At 39.2% G+C, this 17483-nt stretch overlaps 1 protein-coding gene across 7 annotated transcripts in view; it reads left to right on the top strand.

Moving 5' to 3' along the window:
• The window catches only part of AKAP7 (A-kinase anchoring protein 7), a 147776-nt gene that overhangs the window by 97436 nt on the left and 32857 nt on the right, over positions 1-17483 (top strand). For 2 of the 7 annotated variants that reach the window (XM_082730938.1, XM_082730939.1), the window contains exon 8: positions 13987-14055. The exons of 2 other annotated variants lie outside the window; for them this stretch is intronic. In XM_082730938.1, the coding sequence (XP_082587064.1) occupies positions 13987-14033 (47 nt within the window). In that variant the 3' untranslated portion in view covers positions 14034-14055. Of the gene's footprint in view, positions 1-11164; positions 11548-13986; positions 14056-17483 lie in introns of those variants that run through there. 3 more of the 7 variants (XR_014311862.1, XM_082730941.1, XM_082730940.1) reach the window with 2 other exon arrangements.

Below are 17483 nucleotides of genomic sequence, written 5' to 3'. Positions count from 1 at the left end.
TACATGAATGATATTATTGGAGTACAAATCCAATCTTGTGGTCAAACAAAGGCATTAAGATGTACAATAAAACTAGTGTTAGGAGGCCCTTCTAGTTGCCAAAAGTCATGGCTAACTAACCCATCACATTACCTAATTGACTCTGAATAAACTTTTCACCACATTAGTTAATACTCTAAAGGTGTTTAGCACAGTGCCTAACATAATAATCTTATAAAAATGTTAGTAACTCATATTAATAGCTGTGCTAGTCATATCAGAATACTTATAGCAATGGTGTTCTTGAGTTTCTAACATCGGAACACCCACTTCAGGTAATTATAGACTTGTGTTACTCTTACTGCTTTCGTTTAATGGCCTGTGATTAATATTGGTGCACTTAAAAAATAAAAGTGCATGGATGTATATCATGTGCTTTTGATTTATGTATTTATGTAATATTTTACATTGCATATATATTTATATGTAATTTATATATGTAACTACAAAAATAGAAACTTTAATTTTATTTTTTCCTGGGTTTAGGAAAAACACAACAAAGTTGGCAGTCTCTGCTCTTTAATGTAATGTTATTTAGAAAGAACAGAATTTGATGATGTGATGAAATCACAAGAGACAAATATGTAAAAACTCATGAAGTTCATCTCCATTTCAGTGAGGCACTAAGGAATTAAGATGCAGAACAGTGGAGAGACAGTGCACGTGCTATAGAGGGAAAGGCGCAGTGACCCAGAAGTTCCTCAAGTGAGACAGACCTTGTTGTAATGGTCACTGCCACTTCCCAGCTTGGTTTCCTTGCACACATTACTTCAGGACCCCAAACCCATCTGTGAGATGGGGTTAATAATGATGGTTAAATCATGAGGGCTGAATGAGATAATGCACGAAAAGCACTTAGTTAGCATGGTGCCTCACTCGATACTCAGCATTCACTCACTAGTATCCGTTATTATTGCTGTGTTTATTACAAAGTGTGTGTAGAATTATTATTATTATTTTTTTAGATTTTATTTATTTTAGAGAGAGGAAGAGAGAGAGCAAGCAAGCAGGGGGCAGGGAAGGAGAGTCTTACTCAGACTCCACGCTGAGCACAGAGCCCGGTGTGGGGCTCAATCTCATGACCCCGAGATCACGACCTGAATGGAAACCAAGAGTCAGTGACTAAACCAGCTGTTCTACCCAGGCACCCTAATGTGTATAGGATTCTTAAGCCTAGGACAAAGAGGGCTAAAGAGTGACTGAAGGAAGGGTTAGTATAAGGAAAAAAGGTGATTTTCTTTTTAATCCTTACTGGGAATATACTATTTTAGGAATTAGAGAAACTTTGGACTCTAAAAGATTGATTGTTAAACACTGGGGCAGGGTGTTAAGAGATTTGTTAAATGTCTTTACTGACCCATCTTTTAAGGTGCAAGAGAGAGTATCATTTGTGAGTCATCTAAGCTGGAGGTCTGAACGAGCTCATGAAAATTTCTTCCATCGTTATCATTCCCAACTTCTCTATTTTATGTTAAATTGTTGTACTTTAGTTTTTGCCGGAGCTAAACTTTAATTATCATCACATCTGACTAATAGGAAGACAATAACGTTCTCATTGTCCAGCTCGGTCTAAAAATCTAGTTCCGCTATATTCTTTTGTTCTCTATTTACTCTTAAAACAGGAATTGGAAGGGAGGGGAGTATGACTGTGGTGAGTAAACGGCTCTTGGCTGTTGCACTATTGGTGGAGTGAACTTGGGATTCGATATTGCCTGAGCTATCAGGCTAGCTCCCTCGGGGCATTTGAAGAGCTGCTAGCTGTGCACACAAACACATTTTGTTGTATTTTATTTGTGCAATTTACTGAACAGATATTTATTGAACCTACCAAGCGCCAAGCATTATGTTATATATTGAAGATCAAAGGAGGGCCAACAAGGACTCTACTCTCGGAGTTTACATTCCAGTGCCAAGTCAGGCAAACAATCACAATTGAAGGTGATAATGACTGTAAGCAAGTTAATGGGAACCAACTGAGTGCGCTTGTAATTCAGCCTGGGATTGTCAGGGAAGGCTGCACTCAGGGAAGCCTGCACTGAAGAGGGAAGGATAAAGGTGGAACATGAGAATGTGGGAAGGAGGAAGGTGAAAGGGAGGTGTTTTCCAGGCTGAGGAGCTTCCCAGAGGAGTATAAGTAATGCATTCAGTGCATGTGAATTACCTATCCTGCAATCTTAATTCAGATCTAATCTTGTAAGAAATGGGAGCCTTCCAAAATTTTAGAGCTCCAAATGACACGCTCAGATTTGTGCCTTAGAAAGGCCACTCTATTAGTAGTATAAAAGCCCGATGGTGGGGAGAACAGGGGACTGAATCAGCAAGATGAGTGAGGAGACTGCGGCACTATGCTAGGCAGGTCCTGAAGATGTTGCGTAGTTAGCACTGGCAGGGGAGGTGGAGAAGGAGGGGTGTACTGCAGATCTGGGTAGGCAGGAGAAATCAGTCTCTTTTCAGGTTTGCAGCAGATGATGAAAGACAGGGGAGAGCTCTTGGATGGCTCCCCTATTTGGGGTTTGACAGCTAGGTCGACGGTAGTGCCCTCCACCAACATAAGGGGCAAAAGAGAAAACATTTTGGTGACAGGGGGATGAGTTTGATTTTAGACATATTGAAACATCTCTGTGGCCCAGTCAAGTGACATTCCGGAGGGAGGTGTGGGACATAGATGACCTCTCTGAGAGAGAAATTTGGGATTCAGTGGCGTTAGGATCACAGTTAAAGCTGCGGCCCTGAATGAAGTAATTGAAGGATACTGGAAACCCCGGACTTCAGGCTAGTTTTGCAGCCAGTTACCCCGGAAAACTATTACAAAGGAAGGAAGGAGATCTGACATCAAGGGCCTCGGATAAATCGTGATGGACATTGGTTCAGCAAATACGATACATCTGATTATTACTTCATTGTAGTGTATGGAATCTGGACAACAATGGCAGAAAGGAAAGGAAAGGAAAAACTTCCCGATGCAAGTTTCCTTTTACTGAGGAACTTGTTCTGGTAAAGACAGGAACCAGGAGAGCTGAAGAAACTGAGTATACTCATTTCCCTTTATGAAATTGAAATTCTCTGTTTCTTTTCGTTAACCCATAAAGATCCTTGACTATTTTATTTAACTTGAAAACATTTTATATAAAGTACCTAGAACAATACCTGTAGCTAACAGAACTACATTTTGTCATTTTATTCACTGTGGTTCTACTTGATCTTCTACTGACGAGGGTATCCAGGTGACTATTTTGACTTGCTTCTGGCTATGAGTAAAAGCAACTGCTTTTGATCATCATAAATTTTATATTTCTTACCAGGGAGCCATGGCTGCCAAAAATACTTTCCTTGCTAACAGCTCCAATCAAAGCAAAAGCTTTTATTTAAGAAGTCAATCTTACATAGTAAGGTTGGGGAGAAAGGCAGTTAACGGTTTTGATACTGGTTCTCCCAACCACGCATTCAATATATAAGTGTGCCGTACGTTTATCCACAGATGATTGTTTTTGCTTTTCTGTTTGTTTTTTACTGGCATGGCATTCTTCTCAATTATTTACTTTTAAGGCTTTTTCCCTTTTCTGCTATACGAAACTATTTATTGACCCTTTCGATAACTTTACTAATTTTAATTGACCACTGGCAACACTAGTGGTTTGCTGGTTATGAATCCATTTTCTTGCCCTCCTCATTCTCTGTTGGCAGGGCCCTGCATTCCCCACGAGGTGGCGAACTTCAGGGCATAGGGGCCTGGCTTTGGGCCTGCTGGTGATTAGTTTAGGAAGTGGCATGTTACCCATTTCTGATATCTGAAGGGATATCTACATGAGAACTCAGACAATAGTGTTTTGGCTGAGACTTAGTGATTCAGAGGGAAGAGAACATCCTCTTTTAGTTGGAGATTGTGATGTGATGCTAGGACTTAGTGGCCGTCTTAACCACGGGGACAGTAGGTGACTACAAACATATGTACACTGTATGGGAGACTAGAAAGGTGAATCTTGATCTTGTTAAGCCACTGAATTAACTAACCCTAAAGTCATTCCATCTCTGATTATAGGAAATGATGAATTTCTTTATTTTTTGAACCATTTGGATCAAGAGTTTTTTGTTACTTGCTGCTGAGTGCCGCCCATTGGATACACATCTGGATTATGAAATAAACGTATTAACAGAAAATAGTCGTAGTGATGCGATGTTGGGGATTGGAAGTGAACGGTCAGGAAAGAAATCTCGAGATGTGGTTTTATTAAAGCACAGGGTTTATAAAAAGCTGGTTTTATTAAAGCACAGGATAGGACCTGTGGGCAGAAAGAGTGGCACTGGGATTGTGAGGAGCTATTGATTATATACTTCTAAGTGGGGAGGGGCAGAGATCAAGGAAGTTTCCAAAAGGATTTTCATGTGTTAAAGAGGATTTAAAGGATCCTGGAGGTCTGGCTAATGCCAAGGTTAGGTTGCTTTTTGCCTCTAGCAAAGCATTAACATTAAGGCAGTTGTGAGTTCCTTGAGGAATGTCGCTTTGCCATCTCAACTACTTGTCAGTGGGAGGTTGCAAAGCTGTAAGGACACTTAATTTTATCTACATTTTTTTGCCTTTGTTTTCTACATCATCAGTAATTTGGTTTTATGTGTATTTCAACTTTTTTTTGGTTTAGTTTTGTTCATTGAGTGATTGATTTTAGTAATCTCTGTTCCCGATATTGGGCTTAAACTCACCACCCCAAGATTGAGAGTCACCTGCTCTCTGGACTGAGCCAGCCAGGCACCCTGGTTTTATGGGCATTTAAATAACTATTGTCAAATGTTGTTAAAAGAGTCCATACACAGAATGAATACTGACACAGTCTATCAGATGAATGTTACCCTGGGCCATGGTAGATCAGGACGAATACTGAGTCCTACCAAAACCAGTCATGATTTCACTGTTTTTCATGTAGTATAAGTGAATTTTCTTTTTGTTATTTTGGGGATTTATTTTCATTCTTCCTCATCCCTTTCACTGTTACTAGAGGGGAAAAAAAAAAAAAAAAACCTTTCATAGTATTGCACTGAGTTATTAAAGCACCTTTCTTTTGAGGTCTTCCAATCCTTTATATAGCAGGAAATGTGACTGTTGTCTCGTCCAAGGTCAAACAATGGAGCATTTTTGAGCTAAATACAGATTGGGGATTTCCCAGATAAAGAATAATTAGGAACTGTGAAAACCCCCAGTACATTAGAAAGTATACAACCAAATTTTTGTAGTTTACATTATTAAATTGCAAACAGAATCTACTCATTTGGTCCTATTAGCTTTTCTGAAATACATTTTTTTCCTGCTGTGAAGGATGATGCTTTCCCTCAGAAAGTCTAAGGCATTAAAGGATTAAAAGCAGTTGAATAAGAAGGCAGCCCTGTTAGATAATACAAATACTGGCCAGCAGATTAAGTACATTCTTTGCTTTTGCCTTTTTTTTTTTTTTTAAAGGTTTTAACATCCAATCATATAACTTGTCCTTGAGTTAAGTAATTCCTGTCGGTTTTTATGATTTCATTGTTAATACCTGAAAAGGACAGAGTATAAAAGCAAGAATGAACGGCCGCTAACTAGAATCGATGACTGCTGTTGGCCTTTGTTCTCCTGTTCCTGCCTTGCCTTAATAAAACCGTCCAATGGGATTTACCATAGGGTGATGCCCCTCCTGCCCCCATGAGCACATGCCTATAGATTTCTGCTGGCTACAGCTCTGGCCCTGGCTTTCTCTCTCACTTCCTTTGGTTGTACTTACTTGGGAGTACTCCTTGTACTCCAGTTTTTATGAGTTGTGTTTTCATGAACCTCACCTCTAGAACCATTGTGATTATCATCCTTACACATACTAAGTGCTTAATAAATAGTGGCCAGAAGCAAACTGAATTGACTAAATGGTATTATATAAATCGGAGGGCTTCAAGCAAGTAATGTAACCCGTCAGCCCATCCTCCAGCCTCCTACCTCAAGAGCTCTACTGCTGTCTGTTCTCTGAGCAGGAAAATAAATTCTCCTCCCTAATTTATTTCTTACCAATTAAGGGAAGGGCCGCAGTGACATACATTGTTGAAGGCTGGGCCATGCACATAGAAAATAACTGACCACGGAGCCTGGGTAGCATGGTCATTTGAGCATCAGGCTCTTGGTTTTGGCTCAGGTCATGATCTCAGAGTCATGAGATCAAGGCCCATGTCAGGCTGCGCACTCTGCAGGGAGTCTGCTTGAGATTCTCTCTTTCTTAACCTCTGCCCTTCCTGCTTGTGCTCCCCACCCACCCCCATCCAAAGAAGTAAATAAATCTTAAAAAAAAAAAAAAGAAGAAGAAGAAGAAGAAAAAGAAGATGAGGAAAAGATCCTCATAATAAACATGTAGAAAGCATTTGAAAATTGGCACTAGGTAGACATGCACTGCAGAGATTTGGAAGAGACTATTACAAATTGGTCAAGAAGAACTCCTTTTGTAACTCTAGTTATCTGCTTGTTTCCTCCCCTTCCCTAAATGTGCATATGCTGTATATGGTACATTATGTTTTTCTCCTTGTGTTTTAAAAAACACATTTTCCCTTTAATTATATACTGGAATTCTATAGCATCTGGCAGTTTCAAATACAAATACCTCTAACTTTCAGTGTTAGAGAAAAACAAAACACTGGAAAGAGAAATAAAAAGTCTTTGTTGAAGTATGACTAATGGAGGAATAATGGTAAAAAAATATTCTTGGTTCCCAAATTTCACAGTTAGATCAAGATTCTTTTACCTGGTAATTAAAAATAGGCCTTTACCAGTGAGATTTACAGATAATCATTGAAGTTTTTCAGTTATGACTTTCTCAGCCTCTTTTTCTTATAGACAGACATTCATAAGAACAACTTTCAAAGATCAATATTCAATCAGGTAGCTTCAGAACTTTGCCCTTTGGTTACAAAATGGCTGCAAAGATATAACATTAGGTAGAGAGGAAAGGAGCATTTATTTGGTCTGGGTGATAGACACTTTGTGGATTGATTATTGAGAATTGAAATTTGGTTTTACAGGAACATAGACAGGATACAATATTGAGTATGTGCATCCAATGTTCTTTAGGCTCAGATAGATTGTCTTTGGTTCCCCGATGTCAACATAAAAAATTGGGATATATTCCAAAACAATCCAATTTTTATGAGTTGTGTTTTCATCAATTGTCAAGCATTTCGTGATCTTACATACATTTTCCCTGAAACTGTGACATTTCTTAGCATAACAGTTTCCATAAGCATGCCACCTGCTGTATAATGAAATCTAACTGAAGTGTGTCTCTTGTGCTTAAAAGCATATTTCCTAAGGGCTTGGTTCTAGAATTTGGAGAGATAAAGGATTTTTTCCATCTCTTTACACTTCATGATTTAATGCCTTCTTTCTCTCTACTCTTTTTAATAAAGGAGTATTTGCTTTTTTCATTTCTTTCTCTTGTGTTTCTGTAAGTTGTCAAATGTAGATTTCCTTTTATTAATGAATTGGAGGTCTCAGAGGAGGCGGTAATCTGGACAGTTCTACAGATTCAGAGTTTAGTGGGATTTGTTCTTTACGTTGAGTCAGACTTTTATATAGTGAGGTTGCTCCAAAATCCAAGTGTATGTGTTTTCAAATTGAAAATAATGCCACCCAGTGATACAGAGAATAGAGTTTTGGTCATAGTTAAGAATTCTTTTTTTCCCTCAGGGGCAGTATTTTCAGAGCTGACCAAAGCATATGGAGAGGAGGCAGCAGTCACCCATTCACACTGTTTAGCTTCCTTCCTCCTATTCTAACCATTATAACAAGGGTCCAAGCAACTGTAGCAGACAGGTGTCTGTCCCAACCATGATTTGTTCATAGTTAGGCCTGGGAGAAAAGAAAACATGAAGAGGTGATAGCTTTAAAGTTATAAACATGATATCATGTCAGGTTTTCTCATTCAGGTTAAGTTTTTTTTTTCTTTCTAAAGATTTTATTTATTTGACAGAGATATAGCAAGAGAGAGAACACAAGCAAGGGGAGTGGGAGAGGGAGAAGCAGGCTTCCTGCTGAGCAGGGAGCCCAATGTGGAGCTGGATCCCAGGACCCTGGGATCATGACCTGAGCTGAAGGCAGATGCTTAACGACTGAATCCCCCAGACCCCCGCATGGGTTAACTTCTTTTAAAAATCTTCACCTAGTTATGGTAGATCTCTCTAAATGACTGAAAAGAGTCCGTTAATCCTCTAACCAAATCCCATTAATATTCTCAGGGATTCCTCACGACTGATGTAAGTTGCTATTTTTCCTGGAAGGTGAATGCTTTCAGGGGCCATTCTGGCATTTCTGTGCCCTAGAGGAAGTCTGCCCCACAGCTTGGCAGGGAGCAGAGCTAGGCTCCAGCTCCTATAAGGGATCTGCCTTCATAGGGTTATATTTCTCATACCCTATGAATAAAGGAATTTGGTGGCAAAATATGAGAAACCGAGACATTTAAACATATTACCACTGATCTTTGTTAAATAGCTGTTTTTATGTGCATTATTCAATATTGTAGTAAGGTGTCTCGTAAGGTATATACCCGATATCACATACAAATAGTGTTTAATAATACAGAACTCTAGGCTGAGGAGCTCAGGGTCTGTACAACCAGGCAAAGTGAGTTCACATCCCATTTTTGGCCCATATTCTCTGAGAGGTTTTGACTTAGTTTATTTTCTGAGCGCAACTTTTTCTCATCAGTCAAAAGAGGGTAGAAATACCACCTACCTCATAGAACTGTGGTAGGGATGAAATGAGAGTAAATACAAAGCACTTAGCAAGACCCTGGCTTATAGTAAGAAAATCTTAGCATTTATCCTTGTTCAGCTTACTACTTGATTGTTTTTGCGAGATAGGGAAGGGCGAGGAGGGGCTTGTATGTTGTGCTGTTCAGGTCAGTTACAGACTTCTGTATTTCCGAACAATTGGGTAAATGAGGACTGCTCTCTAGGTCCTTCTGTATGGTAGCTATTCAACTTTGAGGAAGGGGGCATGTGATGGTGGGGGAAAAAATAATCACTTTCTCACCAGTATTCACAACCTATGGATGGTTTGTTTTTCAAACAAACAAACAAAAATCCAGACATATGAATGTTTCTGTTCTTTGGAGTTGAAAATTTGGGTATATGGAAACTCTTAAGAAATCTATAGAAGGGAAATTACATTTAATTGAATATTTAATGAATCATCTTTATTGAAAAAAACATAAAAATATGCAATGTGAAGACCATTCCTGGAAATCCTGGGCTGAGACTAGCTGTGACCCAAGGTATGAAATTATAGCCTTCCATAACAGAGAGTTCTGAGTGAGAGGAAACCAGATTCCATCCTCTCCTTGAGGTTAAATGTTATGCTAATCATTTGCACAATTCAAAGCCAGTTTAAAAATTCCTGTCTTGAATTTTTCAGTTTTTTTCCTAATCTTGTATTATGGTTGGTTCATTCTTTTTTTTTTTTTTTTAAGGGTTTTGTTTATTTATTTGACACAGAGAGAGAGAGAGATCACAAGGAGGCAGTGAGGCAGGCAGAGGGGGAGGGGGAAAGCAGGCTCCCCGCTGAACAGAGAGTCCTGAGATCATGACCTGAGCGGAAGGCGGAGGCTTAACCCACTGAGCCACACAGGCATGGTTGGTTCATTCTTAATGCTTATGAAAAAAAAAAATCTTGGCCATTACACATATGTATCTCTGATATTATATATATATATTTCCCCTTAGACTGCAGGATATCCCAAGGTAGATACTGTAACTGATATTCTTAATTGCATGTTGTTAGAAGTAGTGCTAGTAAGAATTAATTAATAAAGTGAAGCTGGTGTAGGGTTCATTACAGCATACTGTCCCCTGAGTGCTGCATGTCAGGGAGGAGCCTTTTGGCTCCGAGTCCACATGTATAAGCAGTAACTCAAGATGGCAGCCCAGAGGCAGGAGATTGCAACAGGAGGTGGAGAGATTCCTGGCTGGTGCTGAAAGACGGAGGTGCAAACAGCTATAGTAATCTGTTCTCTGCCTCTTTCCTTCCTCTCAAACACTATCTGCTTTGCAACAACAAGTTAAAAACTTAATAATGAACTTAACCTGATTTTCAGGTCTTACAGAGGAGGTTAACCCAAACTCTGACAAAGAGGTCATGATTTCAGAACTGCTAATACCTGGCAGATCTGGGATTCAAACCTCTGGCTTTCTTTTTCTAAAGGTTTTATGGCAACATCGACGTTGGTGATTAGGGAATGCTAGGACTTACTCGTTTTTTTCAATGAAGAGTGTTAACTACAAATATTTCTTTAATGCACAAAATAATGTTTAACATAAAAAAAATGGACAGCTTTTATTTTTCCAAACTGCATTCTCTTCTTATTCAGAGGGAATGCAGGCAGGCATCCTGCATCCAGAACCACAGAAGGTTTTCACGATCACCCTTCCACCTCTTGGTTAATTGGTGTGTGTGTGCCTTGCTAGGAAGTAGAGGAGCACCGCAGGAATTTGGATGGTGTTTGTCTTTCATTCCTGTGGCGTCATAAAGTAAGGCTGTTCTCTAAGGGAACAGATTTGGAGCTGTTACTCAAAGTCATTTATCTCCTGTCATGAAGTTCAAATATTGTATTTTAAAATTAGTTGTTGTGCTGTTCCTGAATTGGCTTACCCAACCCTTGGATTCATTCTGAAAGGTGCTTTTATCTCTGCTCTTTTTCTCAGTGGTGCTTCTAGATTTGGGGAATTTTCTGGGCTAACGACATACTTGATGCTCTGATTTCAAAATTCATAGTATTGATTTACTAGAAGAACACAGGAGTGTTTCAGAAAGCAGACATTTAACTCTAAAAGCTACACTGTAAAGTGCTGACAGCAGGACTGTTCCCCACTTTCCCTGTCATTCCTACAGTTGGTGCGGCTCGTGGATCATTAGTGGTACTTCATTCAAGCTGCTTTTTCAGTGTTCTGCCACGTCAGCTTCCTTACAAAGAACCCCAAATCTCCTGGGGTAAAAGAAAGCTCTTCCTCTTTAAGTAGCAGGCAGAAAATGTAGGGATTTTTTTTTTTTCCTCTGAATTTCTCTGTGTAATTACTATATTTGTCTGCAGGAGCGAGGACCACTCCTTGTGGTTTGTGCCTGATTATCTTTCTTGAAGACACACAGTTCCCTGGGCTGTGCCCCTGGCAGGGAGCAGGGGCCGGGAGCTCTCAGCTGTGTGAGAACTGGGCGAGCATATGGCTACTTCTCTCCCCGAACGCTGGTCCCAGTGCAGTTGCCTCTGGCTGGAGGGCTGGGAGGTGGAGCCTTTCTGCTCTCCGCTGCGAGTTCCCCTCTCCTTTCTCTCTGCTGGCTGTGCATTGGCTCTTCGTGCTCTGAGTGGAATAGGCAGGGTGTGCTCACAGACCGCGGTGTAAACTGCAGTTTCTATTTGGGGTGCCCGGGGAGAAGAGCACCAGGAAGGAAAGACAGCACCAGTGCCATGGGCCAGCTTTGCTGCTTTCCTTTCTCAAGAGATGAGGAAAAAATCAGTAAGTGTGATTGTACCGTACAGGTCCTAAGTGCTTGTGTGGTTGTCTTCCAGGGCTAGTTTTGGGTTTTGTTTTTTTTTTTTCTTATGGGAACGATAAGAGAAGAATGAGCTGTGATTTTCCTGTGCATTTCTTAAAAGAATTGGTAGGTATGTGGTTAATAATTAACTGGGGAAAGTACAGCAACTCAATAAATAAGCTATGTTAAAAATACAAAATCCTAAAAACTTATTTTTGATTTTCGTCTATTGCTAATCCTATAGCTCCTTCTTATCCCACTATCTAGAGTCAGAGTTTAGTTTTGACTTTCTTTAAATCACTGCATGCAATTTGCTATGTGGTATGAACCAGACTTCATCTTTCTTCTCTGAAATTGGGATATTTTCAGAGCAGGGCTCGAAAATAACACACAGAGAAGTCAAGCCGGCTCTGAAATGACGTATATTACACATTTGCAGATATTTTCACGTGTCCTCTGCTTTGTTCTCCACAGAGGGGACTCAGGTGTACCTGTAAGACAGCTCTCCACACAGGGGACGCTGCCCTGCTTCCCAGTGAAAACCTCATGCATATTTTTCAGCCGATGCCAGGCAGATTCAGCATCTGCTTATGGTTGGGAAAACAGAACTCAAACTGATGACACTTGCATGAAATTCTTTTCCTCCCTGGATTCTGTGTATTCACTTACATTTTGGCTTTGTTAAAGACAGGACTAGCATTTTAATTTGTATGCTGAATAGAACTGGCCTTACACTAGTGGCCCCCCAATACTGAGTTTTTCATGCTTTTTCCATAAAATGTTTATAGTCATACTTACTAAATTTGAAGTCATATTTCTGTCACATCAGGGCTTTCTTTAAATAAATTTTAATCGGTCTCTGGAATCTCATGATATCTGCTTCAGATACCAAAGAGTCCACATCTGGCTTATATTTTCTGCTGCCGGTTCTTCAGGAAACTGGCCAGGGGCAGGTTTTTTAAAAAACTGACACACATCCTATACCTGTTCCCTTGGGAAATAAGGCAGTTTTTATAAGAAATCTTCGGGGAGTGCTTGGGAATAAATGTTGGGAGACTTTGGAGCATTTGATTATTAACAAGAGCCAATAGCTGTGCTCTCAGCTTTACTTGTGAAAACGATAGTGTACAATTCAGATGACTCTGAGTTCAAAGCCTGAGGTGAGTTTACAGCAGGATTGTTCATTTTTATTTTATTTTATTTATTTACTTTTTTTTTAACAATGAGCATCGACATTACTTTGGCAGCCTGAAACTTTTCGGGTATTTGTCAGGATGATTGATTTATAATTGCCAAGGGTTTTGGTTGATTGAGTCATTGCTTGGACAGCATCTCTAGCTGGATGGACAGAAGTAGGGATGGTAACTCTCCCCTTCTCCCTCTTGACCCTTCACCACTTTCCGTTCTACTGCTCCCCGTTTTCCCCTGGAACCCTGGCTTTCCTTCTCTTCTGCTTCCCTCCTTCCTCGTGTGTCAGCAGTCTTCTTGGTGCTGACAGAAGTCAGGGTTCCCCTCATTGAGAAATTTGCTCTTCTCTGTTTTTCTTTATCTGGGATTGTGGGGTGCAAATTCTTGTGTTTTGTGCACAGTGCTTCTTCGTGTTAGTTGATAGGGAGTCATATAGACTGCCTTTTGGGGTTATTTCCTCAAGTTCCAAAAATTTTAAAAAGAATTGAAAGCATTACACTGTGTCTAAAGGGAAGCTCTAGTTCAGCAGTGCAAATGAAGGTTGGAATCTGTGCATCCGTCCCCCTTTCTTCTCCTCCACCCCCACTGGCTGCTGACCTACCCTTGTCCCCTCACCATTCTTGCGATTGTCTTTGATTTTGACGTTGTTTCCCTGTTTTTCTACTCACAGTCTGCTCCACACTCCATCACACATCCATCAGCTGTTTTCCGAATGCTGTGTTTAATTTCTCTGCTACCAGAGGGTCTAAAGAAGGGCGTCTCTGCCAGGTGCTGTAATACTGCTGGTAATACATGTCTAACAGCACTTACAAAGGGGACTTGAGAAAAAAGTGGCAGAGAATTCATTGGCCATGCCTCAAGAAATGTGTAAATGAGCACTAGCTATAGATAGCCAGTCTGTAAGTTGTGTTGGTTACAGGTAAAAGAATCCACAGGAGATGCTTGGGAGGGCCCAGCATTCTTCTGATCCTGCTGCTGGGTTGTACAGTAACCCCCGGGTCTTGTTCATCGTTGCATCCCCACCTTGCAGCCTAGTTAGCCTGCTCTGAGCCACATGCTCAGTGGGGACCAACTAGAGGCAGAGTCCAAAAATGCGAGGGCCTGCACCCTTCAATTCTGCTATAAGGGATGATGGCTCGGAGATATACCTCCTCAGAGTGGCTCAAATTAGGGAGCACTACATGAGGTTTGGGTGAGAGTTTAAATTTGTGGATGTCATTCTCAAAACACAGGTGAGTTGGAAAGCCCGTCCTCTACCGTCCTGCAGAGATACAGATAGGATATACCCAGCTGGCCAAGTGGTAAGATTTAGTAACTCCTTGTCCCCTCCCACTGCTGCTGTATCCTCCTTTGAGCCTTGGTGGTGGTGGTAGATGGAAAGTATTCCCATTTCATTCATTTGTTAGTGTTACTATTTTAATCTATTGATCGCAAACAAGATGATTGTTTAATCAACTAGTTGTGCAAGGGCCCTACGTTTGTGTGAAAAGTTAACTTCATGCATAGCCAGAAATCTTGTTAATGGGGTGAATTGTCAAATAGAGTAGAACCCATCATGGTTTCTCAGTTAATGCCACACAAAGCAACTACACCCTTTTTGTTTAAATCCCAGCTATAAGCATTTTCTTGAGCTGTATGCTTTGGGGCCACAATAAGTAGAACATGCTGATAATAAATGCATGTTTCTTGCAAGATTAATAAGTGCATTTATTGCAAGTTAAAACTCTTTCTATTGCTACACAGGAACATACTTAGTGTGAAACATTACTGTAGATATTGTAGGATTAACAGATATTGTAGATACTGTCTAACAGATATTGTAGATACTGTCAATCTAGTATTTCTTGGTGGATTCTTACATAGAATTTGTTTTCTTTGGATTATCTAATATCTCATGGTGAGCTTTCTGGAGGGAATGTCTAGGAACAGGAATGTTACTGCACAGGCTTACTGACCATGTACTTCAACAGTCTCATGAAGTAGACCTCAAAAGAAAACTTAATCACGAAAGACAGAGACCTCTGTAATGAATTAGAAAACATTCCACTGGCTCTTCCCCTTTTGCAAATTTTCCCATTTGGAAGTACATTGCTTTTATGTGGTATATTGCTTTTATAGGATGAGAAGTATATTGCTTTTATAGGATGAGAAGCCATAACTAGGGGTGTGTAAGGGTGAACGGAACAGCTAATGAATGGATACACTGGTAACTTGGTTACTTTCTAACCCTGATATTTTGTGATGCTGAAAATAAAATAGGGTGTATTTCTGTAAGACCCAGATTTTAATTTTCCAAGTATGTGCCTTTTTATTGAAGTATAACTGACATACAAAGCATGTTAATTTCGTGTGTACAGCATAGGGATTTGACATGTGTGTACTTTGGGATCATAACTACTGTTAAGTCTAGTTACCATTTGTCATCAGACAAAGTTAACACAGTATTATTGAATGGATTCCTCATGCTGTTTATTTTATTGGTGGAGTTTGGTACCTATTGGTACCCTTCACCCATTTTACTTCCCCATCCCCTTCTCTCTGGCAACCACCAGTCAGTCTGTTCTCTGTATCTGTTGAGTCTGGGTTTTGTTTTGTTGGTTGGTTTTAGCTTCCACGTGTAAGGGAAATCAGCAGTATTTATCTTTCTCTGTGTGGTTTATTTCACATGGTGTAACACCCTCAAGGGCTGTCCATGGTGTTGCAAATGGTACTGTTTTGTTCTTTTTTGTGGCTAAGTAGTATTCCGTGTGTGTGTGTGTGTGTGTGTGTGTGTGTGTGTGTGTGTGTTCCACATTTTCTTTATCTTTTCATCATCAGCAGATACTCAGGTTGTTTCTAAAGCTTGACTATTATAAATAATGCTTCAGTGAACATAAACATTCATGTATTTTATCAAATTTGTGTTTTTATGTATTTTGTTAGATACTCAGAAGTGGAATTGCTGGATCAGACGATAATTCTATTTTTAATTTTCTGAGGAAACTTCATACTTCACACCCTTACCAAAACTTGTTATTTCTTGTCTCTTTGGTAATAGCTAGTTTGGCAAGTATGAAGTGATATCTCATTGTGGTTTTGATTTGCTTCCTCCTGATGATTAGTGATGTTAAACATCTTTCAAATGCTTATTGGCCATCTGTGTGCCTTCTTTGGAAGAGTGTCTATTTAGATCCTTTACCCATTTTTAAAAAGATTTTGTTGTTATTATTGAATTGTATGAGTTCTTTATATATTTTGGATATTAACCCCTATGGTATATGTAATTGGCAAATATCTTCACCCATTCAGTAGATTGCCTTTTAATTTTGTTGACTGTGCAGAAGCTTGTTTTCTTTTCTTTTCTTTTCTTTTTTTTAGAGGCTTTTTAAGTTTGAGATAGTCCCATTTGTTTATTTATTTATTTTTTTTGTCCCGTCCTTTGGAGTCAAACCCAAAAACCACATCACTAATGTAATTGTCAAGGAGCTTATCACTTAAGGTTTCTTCTAGGAGTTTTATGGCTTTAGGTCTCACATTCGAGTCTAATTCATTTTGAGGTAATTTTTGTATATGGTGCAAGATAGTGGTTCTCTTTTTTCCTTTGCATGTCACTGTCCAATTTCTCAACACCATTTATTGACGATACTGTCCTTTCTTTATTGTATGTTCTTGCCTCCTTTGTCATAAATTAATTGACCACATATGCATGGGTTTGTTTCTACTCTGTTCTGTTCTGTTAATCTGTGTGTCTGCTTTCATGGCAATATCATATGGTTTTTATTACCATAGCTTTGTAGTCTAGTTTGAAATCAGGATGTGTGATACCTCTAACTTTGTTCTTTTTTCCCAAGATTACTTTGGCTATTTGGGGTATTTTGTGGTTCATATACTTATTAGAATTAGATGATTTGTTCTAGTTTGTGAGAAATGCCCTTGGAATTTTTATAAGGATTGCATTGAATCCATAAATTTCTTTGGATAGTGTGAACATTTTAACAATAATAATTCTTTCAGTCCACGACTGTGGAATATCTTTACATTTATTTGTATTGCTTTCAGTTGTTGTTGTTGTTTTTTTCATCAACGTCTTAGAGTTTTCACTGTACATACAGGTCTTTCACCTTCTTAGTTCAGTTTATTTTTAGGGTTTTTTTTTTTTATCTAATTATAATGAGATTTTTTTTCTTGATTTCTCTTTCTAATAGTTTGTTACCAGTGTATAGAAATGCAACAGATTGTTGTATTTGAATTTTGTATACTGTAACTTTATTGAATTCATTTATTAGTTTTAACAGTTTGGGGTATCCATTTTTGTTTTTTCTCTATATAATGTTGTGTCATCTGTTAAACAGTGACAGTTTCAGTCTTTTCTTAGAAAATTGGATACCATTTATTTCTTCTTTATGTCTTGTCTGATTGCTGTGGCTAGGACTTCCAAAACTGTAGAGTTGGCATCCTAGTCTTGTGAGTTTGTCATATATCGTCTTTATTATGTTGAGGTATATTTCCTTTATACCCAGTTTTTATCATAAATGGATGTTGAATTTTGCCAAATGCTTTTTCTGCATCTACTGAGATGATCATATGATTTTTACCTTTCGTTTCATTAATGTCACATTATTTGATGTTGAACCATCCTTGCATCCCTGAAATAAATCTCACTTAATGTTGATAGATGATCCTTTTAATGGATTGTTGAATTCCATTTGCTAATACTCTGTTGTAGATTTTTGCATCTAAGTTCATCAGG

The sequence above is a fragment of the Mustela nivalis genome (assembly GCF_964662115.1).
Source record: "Mustela nivalis genome assembly, chromosome: 5".
Taxonomy (NCBI): Eukaryota; Metazoa; Chordata; class Mammalia; order Carnivora; family Mustelidae; genus Mustela; species Mustela nivalis.
Note: the sequence above shows the minus strand (reverse complement) of the source record. Positions and strands in the feature narration are given on the sequence as shown.